The sequence below is a fragment of the Hetaerina americana genome, unplaced genomic scaffold, assembly GCF_022747635.1.
Source record: "Hetaerina americana unplaced genomic scaffold, ioHetAmer1.1.p SCAF_5, whole genome shotgun sequence".
Classification (NCBI taxonomy): Eukaryota; Metazoa; Arthropoda; class Insecta; order Odonata; family Calopterygidae; genus Hetaerina; species Hetaerina americana.
The window spans coordinates 2,401,737-2,416,121 of NW_027287095.1; the positions used below are offsets into that span (position 1 = coordinate 2,401,737).

General features: G+C 35.1%; 1 protein-coding gene across 1 annotated transcript; it reads right to left on the reverse strand.

The window, feature by feature from the left end:
• Positions 1–1,180: 1,180 nt before the first annotated feature.
• Vps28 (vacuolar protein sorting 28) lies at positions 1,181–11,069 on the reverse strand. The gene is made up of 6 exons (XM_071591955.1): positions 10,881–11,069; positions 10,713–10,776; positions 10,444–10,639; positions 10,192–10,293; positions 9,872–10,069; positions 1,181–2,101 (listed from the first exon to the last, which is right to left on the reverse strand). Exons 1-6 carry the CDS (start codon positions 10,909–10,911, stop codon positions 2,033–2,035), a joined length of 660 nt encoding a protein of 219 aa, XP_071448056.1. The 5' UTR covers positions 10,912–11,069; the 3' UTR covers positions 1,181–2,032.
• Positions 11,070–14,385: the final 3,316 nt, after the last annotated feature.

Here is a 14,385-nt window from a genome sequence, read left to right on the forward strand (position 1 = left end):
AATAAATTTGCAGTAGCAAAACTCTGGAAAATGTTTTTACTCCTTTCACTTTAAGATACAAGTGAAATCTACAGCTTTTAACATAGCCATACTATGTGAATACATGTTTACTAGAGAATAATGAGTCCAATTAGGAAATTGCTGCTGATAAATTTGTCAATAAAGATTACTTTGCCTAAAACTATATGATGCTTTTATTTTTACTCTTTTACATGTATCAAACTGCCATCAAAGGCATTGGTTTGCTACACCACAAATTAAACAAAAATGTATCCTCAAAGTAAATCCAATCTATTATTTAAAGTTACTTACATCCTCATTATGCAAAAAGAACAAATCTTGCACAAACACACATCATGAGAATGTGTCAAGAACAAACTATGAACATAATTGCACCATGGTCATTATACCTTTTCATCACTATGAATGTTCTTAGGTAAGGCAATAATTACACCATACACAGTAACTTATGTATTATTACCAAGAGAAACTTGTTCAGTAACTTAATGCTATTTTTCATTACAAATTATTATTCATTGCAGACTTGCAAAAACTATAAGTCTGGGTTTCACTATTTTGGCACCACCTGGTCAGCACTTGATGATGGTGCGAAGGTTTTGAAACCAAGGTAGTGTTTTTTATTCATGTGGTTTGGTATAACTTTGCAACAATTAATAGATAATGCTACTTTAATATTAATTGCTTATCTCATTACAGCTTACTCAGACTGATTTTTTTATCCTTAAACATTGAACACAAAACATAAAACTATGGGCAGAGGCAAATGGGTATTATTCACCTCTACATGAAAAATCGTTCTAATCAAGAATTACTTCACCAACAATGGGTGCTTCTTGATTCACCATAAGTTAGGATATGATTAACTATTGTGATAAAATGATATTGGTCTTATATATGGCATGATATAGTAGCCTTTTCTGCTTTTTCATAATCTACTCTATCTCCCTTACACATGGACTTCAACCCTACAAACAGCCTGATAATGAATGGAACAGTGAAATTAATCATAATACTCAAAAGAAATATTCTAATATTATTTCCGAGCAAAAATCCATTACACCAATTAATCAAAATTATCTTTACATATTAATTTTCATGCCAAGAATTGTTAATAAATTTACCAATTCAAATGTTCTTCAAAAATGAATTAGACAAAAAATCATGTGTGTACAATTTATTGATACATCTAATTTACAGACGATTTACACAGTGGGTTACAGAAAAAGAAGAAGTCAATCAAACATTTGAGAATGGTCCACAAACCAACCCAAATACTCAGAAAATTAGCATTTATTTACAGTATGTACATTATCTTGTATGATTTCTAATACCTCATCTCCTGGAATATTTAAAATGAATAAATGCTTTTCCATAAATTCTAAAGAGACAACTTACAAAAGATTACGCCAAGACTTGAGAAACATTTCAGCACAGATAGAAAATGGTCAGCACTTATTAGTCAGGAGGTTGGGTTAACATTTAACATAAAATATAAAGTTTATAAAAATATGATACTGATGGATCATAAGTAAATGAATTACCATCAGCTACCACTGCCACTCTAAATTGAAAATCACCAGTGCATATGAAGAGTGTGGAGAACCTGTGGTGTGGTGACAATAATTTACAAAAACAGCTGTTGCAGGTAACATGGATTCACTTTCTTATACACGAAACTTCTGTATATGATTACAGGCAATCATGTTATAATGTTCTCCTTTCATATGCCACATACATCATCTATTACTTGTGAAACCTCAGAATGCAGAGTTAAATTTAAAAATGCATGATAGAAATAGAGTTATGCAGCGTGCACATATTTTTCAGTATGCATGAAAGCATACTATGTTCAAATTCTTTATCGTTAAAAAGTCTTTATGAAGTAGATTAGTGTTATCCCTGCATTCAAATGTATATGATCACAAATTTTCTTGCGGCTGAAAAAAAATTAAATCTTCTCATGGAAGAACAAAAATTCCAGGCCCATTTTCTATTGAAACGATAAAGTTTCTTAACTCTGGTGAAGTATACGATTGAAGGCATTGTATGAAGACTCTAGGTCAAATATTAGCTGGCGAACCTAAAAATAGACAAAAATTCTTTATTATTATCCAATAATATTAAATGATATTGCATATTTATAAAAATCAGAATAACTTTTAAAGGAATATGGTTATTTACAGGGAATCACTGATTCTACGAATACAACCATCTTTGGGAAATTTCAATTTCTAACACTTTAACAGGGATAGGCATGTAACAGAAACCTGGAGGATGCTGTTAAGTGTTGTCAAAAATCGTCTATGCAACAATCAACTCAAATTATCTTGTCAAGTCAAGGAAATACAACACATACAAAATGTACAAATAACTTTAATGAATAAGATATATATATATATATATATATATATGTATATATGTATATATGTATATATGTATATATATGTATATGTGTATATATATGTATATATGTATATATATGTATATATGTATATGTGTATATATATATGTATATATATATATATATATGTATATATATATATATATATATATATATATATATATATATATATATATATATATATATATATATATATATATATATCACTTCCTTTTCATTTAATAACCAGCTTAAAAATATGAACTAAATTTGACTAGGCTAAATGACTATCTGATTGCACCCCACTAATCACTCATAATACCACACTGGTAGTATATCCTCCAATCTACTTCTGGTAGTAAGCCTCCAATCTACTCCTGCCTTCTTGATTCAGCAACAATGTTTCTGCATTGTACACAAATACACTCCATATAAAAATTTTCACTCATCTTTTCTCAATTACGCACTCAATATCCCTGCCATCAACTCTCTCCTTGTGAAAACAACTTTGCCTTGAGCAATTCTTCTTCCGATGTCCCCACTACTTTGACCATTTTGGTCTAAGTACCTAGGATGGGTAAAGTGTTCCAATTGCTTAATTTTTTGCCCTCCAATTTTAACACTTAACTTAGCCTTCCTCCTCCATAAAAACCTCAACCTTCATTTTGTTCAATAAATCTTCATCTTACACCTATCAAATTGATTTTCTAATGTGCTCAGAAATGGCTGTAGCCCTTGGCTGACCGACAAATTAAATCAGAAAAGAAAATACCTTGTTTTGCACATATATTTTATTATGCATGACCTAGGTTTCGACAAAGTCATCATCAGATACAAAGTACAATCTCAGAAACAAAGTCACTTGTGTGGTTATTACCCAGTGGGTGCTAAGCAAAATGGGAAGAAGGATTTCTGTTCTTGAAACAAGCATTTGTTCTTTCAGATGTTAACGGAATTTCCTCCCAGTTTGTCCAATGTAAATAGCAGAGCACTCAAAATGCAATTTATAGACTCCACTGTTTTCCACGATGGGAATTTTGCCCTTTCTGTTTGATAAAAGGGTTCCTTAAGTTGTCTTTATTATAGAAGGCTAGTTTTATTCTGTGTGTCCTCTGTACTTCACCTGATGATGAATTTGTAAGCTGAAACGTACATGGGAAGGCCAAGAAGTACTCGGCCTGCCCTAGAGATGGTGGTAGTTGTTTGAAGATTATCACTGTATCAGAAATTATGCAATTTATAAAGCATATCTTTCAAGTTTGAAGACACTACATCCTTTAGTATTTGTTTGGCAGCCGTCAATAGTGAACGTTTTCAGTGAATTTGTGAAAATCGAGAAAATTGGTCATCGTTATGCGATATAATACTTCTATTTGAAAGGTCTCAGCCCGATCAATATAAAAGCTGAACTGGATTACACTCTGGGTGAGTCTGCTCCTTTGTTTACAACAGTAAAATATTGGGTAGCAGGTTTAAACAAGGCCATACCAGCTGTCAAGAAGAGCATCGCATTGGTTGACCAAATGAGGTAACGACTCCAGAAACGGTGAAGAAAATCCAAAAAGTGATACTAAATGATCGTCCACTGCACGTATGTGCACGAGCTAGCAGACATAGTAGGCATTTCAAAAAGTGCGATACATCGCATTTTAACTGAAAATTTGAACATGAGAAAGCTGTGTGCAAGATGGCTGCCGCGTTTGCTCACACTCAAGCAAAACCAGTGTCGTGAAGATGTTTCAATTGAGTGTTTAGCAAAGTTTCACAGCAACAAAGCAGAATTTTTGCACCATTTCATAACCATGGATGAAACTTGGGTCCACTATTTCACACCTGAGATGATCAAAACAATGGATTCAAAAGGGAGAACCGTCTCGAAAGAAGGCAAAGACCGTTTCATCCCCAGGCAAGGTCATGGCGTCGGTTTTTTGGGATGCGCGTGGATAATATCCATTGACACTCTTGAAAAAGGAAAAACTATCAATGGTGAGTATTATGCGAACTTATTGCAACATTTGAGCGAAGAAATCAATCAAAAGCGGCTGCATTTGTCTAAGAAGGAAGTGTTGCTTCATCAAGACAATGCACCAGCTCACAAATCCGTTATTACGACGGCCAAAATTCATGAATTAAAGTTTGAATTGCTCCCTCATGCACCCTACTCACCAGATTTAGCCCCCTCGGATTATTTTCTGCTCACAAACTTGAAAAAAATGGCTCAGTGGTCAAAGATTTTCTAACCGTGAAGAGGAGATGTCGACAGTTAATGGCTATTTTGAGGAGCAAAGCAGTTCTTTATATAAAAAGTTTATCAAACTTATTGAACATCGCTGGGAAAAGTCTATACAGCTGAAAGGAGATTATGTTGAAAAATAAATAAATTTTTTTCCTCTTTGTTGGGTCGAGTACTTCTGGGATTACCTCGTAGGTCACGCATAATAAAATATATGTGGAAGAACAAAGTTTTTTCTTTTCCGGTACGAATCCCTTCCACATAGTGATGCCTCAAAACATTTTATTCGACAAATTTAAGCTTGATCATTCCCAAATCTAACCTATTTCATGGATTCCCCTCTAATTTTCATACCAATCTGAAGTTGCCCTCATGCCTTTCACCATTTCCTCCACATACACATTGAAATAAATGCTGAAAAGCAAAAGTGCCAAAGTATATATTGAAAATCACGGGTGATAATGAACACCCATTTTACTTCTCATCCCAACACTGCTCATCCTGACTCTCCATCAGCCACACACCTGAGCAGTCAGAAACATGTACAGCTTGCAGCTAAATTTCCTAACTTCCTTTCCCTCCAATCTACTCCTATCATCTATTATGTTTATTAATTTAACCAAGTTACTCCATTTAACTCTTCCTTGAAATCTGTAGCACAAAAAAATATATTCTCATTATATCTGATAAAGTTACTTTCTATTGGTGGCCTCACTATTGCAGTGGTATCACATGTACTTCTCCTCTTCTGGAAACAAAACTGGCATTTTCCTTGTATATCCATGCCTACTTTGGCGATTAAATTATTACTTATAAATTACAAATAAGTACTTGGGTCATTATCATTAACCCTTGACTCCTACAGAACTCTGTTGCTTTTTCTCTGTGGTTATCCCTTGTGCCTAAACCTATCTCTTACCTCACTTCAATCTCTTCCTTTACATATCATCGTATTCCAATCCTCCATCATTATAAAATGCATCCTTCCAGGACTGCCCACTACTATTACCACCCTTAATTGCTGGCACAACCTGTTAACTTCTCTCTCAGTATGATTGCTCAGTGGCATTTAGACCTGAACAATGACCAAGTTTGTTGGTTTAGCTTTTACTTCTATGTGGGTCATCCATATACATCCTTAAGCAAAAGAGGAAAAACAAATTATTTTGGGCAGATTTTGTTTTAATTTTCAACATGATCTACTTTCAGCATGATACACTTTTCTAAGCATTTCTCTTTCTTTTTTAAGTAGTCCAAAAAGTAGGATTTTACAATGTCCTCAAAAGAGGCATCTGTGCTGGTGCTGATCCTGTATTCCATTTTATTGGAATCGCTTACAGTAGAGCCATCTTTTCAAGTCTGGAAATATAATAAAGTCACTGGGGACTTGATCTTTGATATACGAGGTCTGCCCAAAAAGTATCGTGACTTTTGTGTTTTTTCAAAAATTTTGTCCCCTTCAAAGTAATCCCCATTAGATATTAGACACTTGTGCCAACGTTTTTCCAATCCTTGAAGCACTTCAAAAAATCATTTTTGTGAACTTGTTCAGCTCCTTTGATGCAGTTTTTATCTCGTCAATCGTAGCGTAGCGTCGTCCTTTCATGGGTCTCTTCAGTTTCGGGAATGAGAAAAAGTCACTGGGGGCCAGATCTGGGGAATACGGTGGCTGCGGCATCATTTGTGTGTTGTTTTTTGGCCATAAATTCGCGCACAAATAATGATGTGTCAGCAGGGGCGTTGTCATAGTGCAAGAGCCAATATTTGTTCTTCCACAAATCTGGGCATTTGAGGCGAATTTCTATGCGCGAATTGTGCATAACTTGCAGGCAATATTCCTTATTTACTGCTCTACCCTGTGACAAGAACTCCATGCAAGATGCACCACATCCCTGCAATCGAAGAAAAGCTGTAAGATGAACTTTCACATTCGACCAAACTTGGCATGCTTTTTTCGGTCTTTGCTCATGCTGCAGCTTCCATGATTGAGCTTTAGTTTCCACACCATAACCATAAACCCATGATTTGTCACCAGTTATGACCCTCTGGAGCAAATTTGGGTCATTGGGAACAGAGTCCAACATCTCATTAGCCACGTTAATGCATTGCTGTTTTTGTTAAAAATTGAGCAATTTTGTTAAAAATTTCGCGGCGACCCGTGTCATGCCAAAATCATAGGTAAAAATCGAATGGCACGAGCCATTTAGGGTCTCAGCAATTTCTCTAACGATGATTCGGCGATTGGCCAATACTATTTTCTTCAGTTCATCAATGTTTTCGTCTGCTGTTGACGTGCTCGGGCATCCAGCACGCTCTTCATTGTTCAAATCTTCGTGACCCTCTGAAAACATTTGGTACCACCGATAATCATTGCTTAGGTCCAAGGTAGCTTCTCTATATCTCACAGTCAACATTTGAAATGCGTCCACGCACTTAATTTTGTTTATAATACACAAAATTTGACACAGATTCTTTGATCCATTTTTTGGAACAGGCAAAAATTGAAGACAAGCCAAAACACATCGAAGCAAAACAGCAGTCAACAATAAACTGGACGTTCAAAATGACCAAAATATTTGGCATAAGTGAGCGACATAAGTACCAACATAATGCCACAAAAAAATCGAAAATCAAATATAAGTAACCTGCGGAAAGTCAAAATTCATGATACTTTTTGAACAGACCTTGTATGGTAGATGTTGCAATAATTCGAACCTTAATTCTGTGAATTGTGCCATAAAAACTGTACAGGAATTCACCCCTACTTTATATTGACGAGAGAGAATTTTTTCTATGCCAAAGGAGCATGTATTTTGCTCATTTATCCACTCAACTGATGCAATAACAATGCATAATACTCACCATTAGGTATTTGTTCTTCTGGCAAGTAATCGATGAAGATGATTCCACGTGCATTCCAAAAAACTGTGGCCATCAATTTTTTGGCCATTTTTATCATCTTTAGAAACCCACTGTTTCAACTGTACCTTTGTCTCGGGGGTACATTAAGGTATTCATATTTAGCCCACAGTTATGTATCAACACAAAAACTCATCAGGGTTGCGACGGATATTGCCAAACTAACCTCAGATTCAACCACACAGTAACATTTATTCTCCATCAAGAGCAACAGTGGCATTCCCTTTGTTGAGATTTATTTCACATCCAATTTGCCGTGCAAAATTTGACTGACAGAACACTCAAAACCATGCTATGGATTCTGTCATTAATTTCAGAGGAAGTCACTTCCACTGGACGTCCCAAACAATGTTCATTATTTGTGGTTGCATGGCTACATTTAAACTCATCAACCCTTTTATAAACAGTTGCAAACACAGGTGCCAGATACAGATGAGAAAAATTTCCGAGTTTAAGAGGACGCCTCGATAGCTTAAGTGGCTAAAGCACTCGACCGGATATTGAGGGATCCCAGTCAAGGCGAATGATTTTTACACTCTGAAATTGTTGCATTGTGCCTGTCCTTTATTTACTCCTACCACCAACTTTCCTCCTGACTAATATTATGTTCACATCTGGTTTTCAATTCTGGGTGAGTACTAATGAAATAATGATTATCCAATTAGTTTGTCATAAAATTCTCCCTATCATTCCTACTTACAAGTTTGCCACTGCAAGGAGTTATCACTGACTCCTTGAAGATATCTACTGTTATTATCAAGTACAAAAAAGGCTGTGTTTATGAATTCAGATCCTAAGGGCTAATATCCATTTTTAATTAATTTAGTAAAAAATTTCAACAAGTATACTATAAAAAGCTACTAACATATTTGGAGACAAATAATTTGCAGTCACATTTCCTGCATGGGTTTGGTAAACAGATCCGCCAGCAAGAATAAAATTTAAGCTGTAAGATTGTTCTATGATTCCTCAAAAGCATTCAGTAATGTCAACCATAAGATTCTCCTGAAGCTCTACTCCCTTGGCACAAGACATCACTCTCGGTTAAAATCTTATCTCATCAAAAGAAGCCAACCTGTTTCCCTTATTTCCAACAGTGATAAAATTCTTCTTCCAAAAATTATGACTCAAAGTACCCCACAAGGTTCATCCTTTTTTATTATGATTTTCAGCTAACTTTATTTCTAAATGGTTTAAAAACTGAGTAAAATGCTAATCATTCAATGTTAATAAATCACATCTGATCTACTCTTCCAATAATAATAAGAAAACTAAGATTATAGCAGTTGATTTTGGTGGGGGAAGCATACCCCAAGTTCACTGCTCTACACTCCTTGGTGTCACCATTTCTACTCATGTATCTTGGAAAAGGTATGCTAAAGTAATACTCAAATATACCCCCTAAAAAAATACTCCTCAGCTATGAAACTCGGCTCCATCCAGCTCCTTATCAGATCTATTCAATCTAATGAGGGGTTCATCAGCCCAAGCCTTGAATATTTTTAAAATTCAAAAGAGATACATACAGTTAATATTGAATGTAAATTAATGATTCCTATGTTGATCATAGTTTGTATATCCTAGTATGCAACCTATTTTGAGAGATCTTCGAGGACGATACTTTGTGGAAGTCCATTTAAGCATGAATAAAGAATCACTGACTTTGTGTTTCCACATGAAAGAATCTATTACTGTTCACTAGTTTCGCTACACTGCGGCATCATCTGCTACACGCACAGCTGATGATACAGTGTACCAAAACTAGTCAACAGAAATGATGTCTTTCCCATGGAAATGCAAAGTCTTTGATATTACCTGTTTCTTGCTTACATATATTTACTAACTTTCTTTGTGTTCACCTAATGTTCAAGAAAGTGCATACATAAGTATGATACAAGGCAACAATGAGACCTTCATCCATCTTTCAATCGAACCAGGAAAACTGTGGTCTGAAACAAATAGATCTCCAGGGATATAATAATCTTCCCAAAGAGCTTAGTCTTCAAGAGCACCTCTTTATTGAAAATGAAGGTGAAAGCCTTTACACAATATAAAGGTTCTTACAATCCAAGAATGCCTACTCAAATCCATTATTTTTCTGTAAGAATCTACGTCAAAATATAATAATTTTCTAATTGACTTTGTACTAACTCTTGACATGCCTTATATCTCTACATTCCTAATCTTGGGGCGAATTAAACATATCATTTATTTACTACTGCCGAGCCTGAAGGGGGAAATTCACACCACGAAGGTACCATGTATATGGAAATACCATGTAACATCATTTCACTCTATAAAGTTAAGAAAACACCTACCTGTGATTCTGAGAGCTCGTCTGAAGCATGCATTGTTGAAAGGGTACTCAGCCACGATGCTACTTTTTCACGACCTTCAAAGTCTGATGGTAATATGCTCAGTCTGGCCATGGTATCGGAGAGATCCCTTAAATCTGGTTGCAGTTCATCCATCGCTTTAATTTCTAGTCGTAGCTTATCCATGATGGTAATGAATAGCTACGAGGAAACAAAACATTACATCTATAGAGTAAAGATGCGTACATGAAGACGACATGGAGCAATTAAAAACTAATAAGAGTTACCAAGCATGGCTTTGGAAATATTACAACCTATCTTACCGAAACAATATCCGCAATACATTTACTTGTGTTTCCTTTATCATCTTTGATTGTAATTGGGCGATCTTCCTTGATTCTTTCCAATGCTGCTGGGCAATCCAACTGTAAACAAATGATATGCACAACATTTACGACGGCCTTCATTTAGTTACAAATGCACATTTCATGACAATTATTGGTTAAAATCACGAAATCGGCGAATGCTCACAACAATATTTTCAATTGGGGAAATTAACTCCCAAATGAACTTACCCTATATTTTTTGACGAATGCTTCTACCGTGGCGAATCCTTCGCCTTGTACTTGGTTAAATGCAGCCTTGTACTGAACTAGAAGCTTCGAACATGCAGCTGTATACTCTTTAGGTGTAACACAGTCGCGAATATACGCTTTCTCCAGATGTTGCATTGTGTTTATTACAGCATACAAATCAGCCAAGTTGTCGTACCTAAAGGTAAACATCTAATGTCAATAGGTCCAAGGCGGTATGTTTTAAGAAGCTCGTATTTCATTGAACTCACTTTTCTCTTTCCCTGGCATTTCGATATAATTTAACTTCTTCATAAAGCTCAGGCCTGTTCGCGTCTGTTAAAGATAATAGAAACTCTTGAGTAAAAAATAAAACTTTAATTGCAAAACTTTGCCTTAAAACCAGTAAATACTGCTATTTGCCCATATTTATTACGAACCCTGGGAGGACATTCCACTTAAGGCTGACATAATGGAACAAACCAAATCAACTTCCGCTTTCAACTCCAAATAAAATCAAAACTGATAAAGAATGCAGGGTGAACCACTTGACATCACACAACAGAACTAATAAGAATGTACATTTATTGGCTTCAATTTACGCTCACAGCTGACTCATTTCTCGCAATGTTCACATATCTATAATGAGATGTCGCTGAACTAGATGTTTGCGGCCTCTAGTAACGAAACGCGCCATATTGAAAACTAGAGGGTTCGTTACTTCAGCAACTTAATTGTGTTAATTCATCGGAAGTAGCTGCTAACCTACCTCGGCGTGTCTATTCAACTATAGCTTTTATTTAAGATAAGCGTTAGTGACTATGATGTTGTTTTATTTGCAATAGATGACATTAACGTGATGTGAACGTTTTCATTCATTTTCTCTTTTTGAATAACAACTATGATTTTTGCATAAGAGATACTGGATTACTCCTTGATTTAAAATACGGAGCATTTTATTGTATGTTTTTAATACGACATGATATCCGTATCAATAACAATATCATTAGATGCTAAAGACTTAATATTTAATTAATATAGGATTTTACCCAGGTTTTTAGCAAATATATACAAAGAGGGACATTTTCTCACTTATAGATACCATTATGATGTTTATCACACCAGCTGAGAATTCTCTTCGTGAGCTTTTAGATGTAATTCATGCAAATTTAAAAAAATCTGCGGTTGATATTAAGAGTCTTATTAAATTACATGAGATATTTGTATCATCAAAAGAGGTAAGTGCCATAATGATTGTTTTGAAGAGTTCTATGTTCTCACAATTGATAAAATAAAAAGGTGGCGTATCGTAATTACACCTCATGTATAATATGTGAGAAAAACCAGAACATTTTATAATATTAGCAGAGTAAATATTTACTAGCAAAATATTAATCTCCCTCACCAAAATGTCTTTAGATTAATTTATTTACCTTTACCTAACATTTTATTACATTTTTGTGCCAGTAGAAATATAATATATATGAATAAATATGATTTCTTTACCTCAAGGGACCAGAAGAAGCTAAAGTGTTGAAGAGTATTTTCGAAGTGCTTGTGTGCATATATGAATCACGTGTGGTAATTTATTGAAATCATTTTGATACCATTATTCCCTTTGCATATCTTGGTTTTACTGTGGTAATAAAGTTAATTTCTTTAGGATATAACCGGAGATCATGATATGCAATGTCACATATTACTTGGTGAATGTTATGACAATTTATTGAATGTCTTGAAGAAAAATGTTCCAGATTTTAAAGATACATGCTTAAAAGCAATTGATGCACTCATTGTAAGTTCCTTCAGTTTATTTTTGAGCACTCACTGCATGGAATCCAGCGGGAATGATATAACAATGAGAAGCAATCAGCTCCATAGATTTTCCATGCTCTCACAAATTTTAATTATAAAATAATTCAAGTTTTGTTATACCTGTCTGTTAAAACCTGCCATGAATATGGTATCAATGGAAATGACTTCCACAGAAAAGGAGTGATGGAAATGAGATGATAGTAATTAAAGAGGAAGCTTTGTTGGGCTTTTGCCTTCTTTAAGTTCAATCTGCTGGTACCTCTGCATAGGTGCTATGGACACATTACTGCTATATCAGTATATATACTTTGATTAAGTATCTACCTATAATTTTCTCTTTCATGCTGTAGGCACTGACGAAGAAGCAATCTGAGTCTTTCAATATTATATTTATATACGTATCAAATGCATTACTTGATATAGTTACTTGCCCTGAACTGAATATTACCGACAGAAAAGAATTTCTGAAAGTATTGAATTTTGTCCTAGAAAATAATGACAGAAAGTTAAGATACAAAGTAAGGGATGACTTTAAAATGTAAGTGTTGTCCTTTAGGAATAAAATTTTTAATATAGCTAACATTTGATCAAATGACAATTGAAAATATATTTTATGACACATGAATATAAAATATGCATTACATTCATCAGTGAAAAGCTGAGTAAGCTCTTATACTCCTGTGGAGATTATGAAACTCAAGCAAATCTTATTGAGTCCATGTTCCGGTATACTTCATTGGAAGAAAGAAAAACCTTGGCAAAGAAATGGCTCAATGACAGCAATGCATTAATAACTCCATTTTTAACTATAAAAGACTTTGAACCGGTAAGGCCTAATAATTTTAATAGTTTTTTGTAATAATTGTAAATCCTTCTTCAATAATACTTATGTTAAATTTTTAATCTTGTTTAATCCGAATTATTTCTGACAGCAATTTTCTGAAAAATTATTTACATAGTGCAGTGTCATTATTATCTTGTTCTATGCTGCATGGCAGGTCCCACACCCAATTTTCTTCTCCATCTGTCCCTGTCCTTCGCCTGATCATTTGTTTCTTTTTCCATCCTTGATTTCATCCAATATTCTCCATATCCTTCTTCCTCTTCTCTTTTTTCTTCCCTTGTAGCCTCAAAGACTCTTTTAAAATTCCTTTTCATCTTGTAATGACCTATCCAGTTTCCTCTCCTATTCTGGATTGCATTGAGGAGAGTTCTCTCTTCTTCAATCTTCTTCAGCGCCTCCTCATTCTTCACCCTTTCAATCCATCTTATTCTTTCCAACCCAAGCTTACGGGGATCGAGATGGTGCGGAGGCTAACATACTGGCTTCCCACCCTGAGGGCACGGGTTCAAATCCTGGTGGTGTTGAATATTTTCAGAGGTATCTCGATCCCTACTTGAGGTGCTTTGTGGAGGGCACTTTGAGTGAGTACGTCGTCCGTCGGATTGGACGTTAAACAGTGCACCCCTTGACGCCTTTTGTAAAGAGTAGGCTAATGCCGACGCCAGGTTTCTCTCCACCCTTCATCCTTTCCTGTCCATTCCCTATGGTGCAAATGACCTTAGCTGTCCGTCGCCTCCCCTAATAACTACTACTACTACCCCAAGCTTACCTCTAACACACCTTGATTCTGTCTTTCCTTCTTTTAATCGAGGTACTTATTTCACATCCATGTATCATTACGTTCTACAGGTGGTACTTATTTTCTTACTCAGCTCCAGTTCAAGACTACTCCACATTAACCTTTTCATTTGATTGATTGCTTCCTCTGCCATGGCCATTCTCATTCTATTTCCTGTATCATTCTTCAAGTTTTTGGTTACCATACTTTCCAGATATTTATTTTTCAACTTGCTCAATCGTTGCTCCATTTATTGTGCCATTTATACACCCTCTATCATTCACTCTCATCACTTTTGTCTTTTAAATATTAATTTACAAACCATTCTCTTCCATTCCTTTTTCATTCCATTAATGCCAACGAATTTCTTTGCAATGCCTGTACATCATCCAGAAGCAACATACAACAATGTAACCTGTATGACTTAAATTCATGTTACACACTATGAGGATACAGCAGTAAGAAATTTCATTTCAATAAGAATTTTCAATTGAAAGCCAATTAGGCA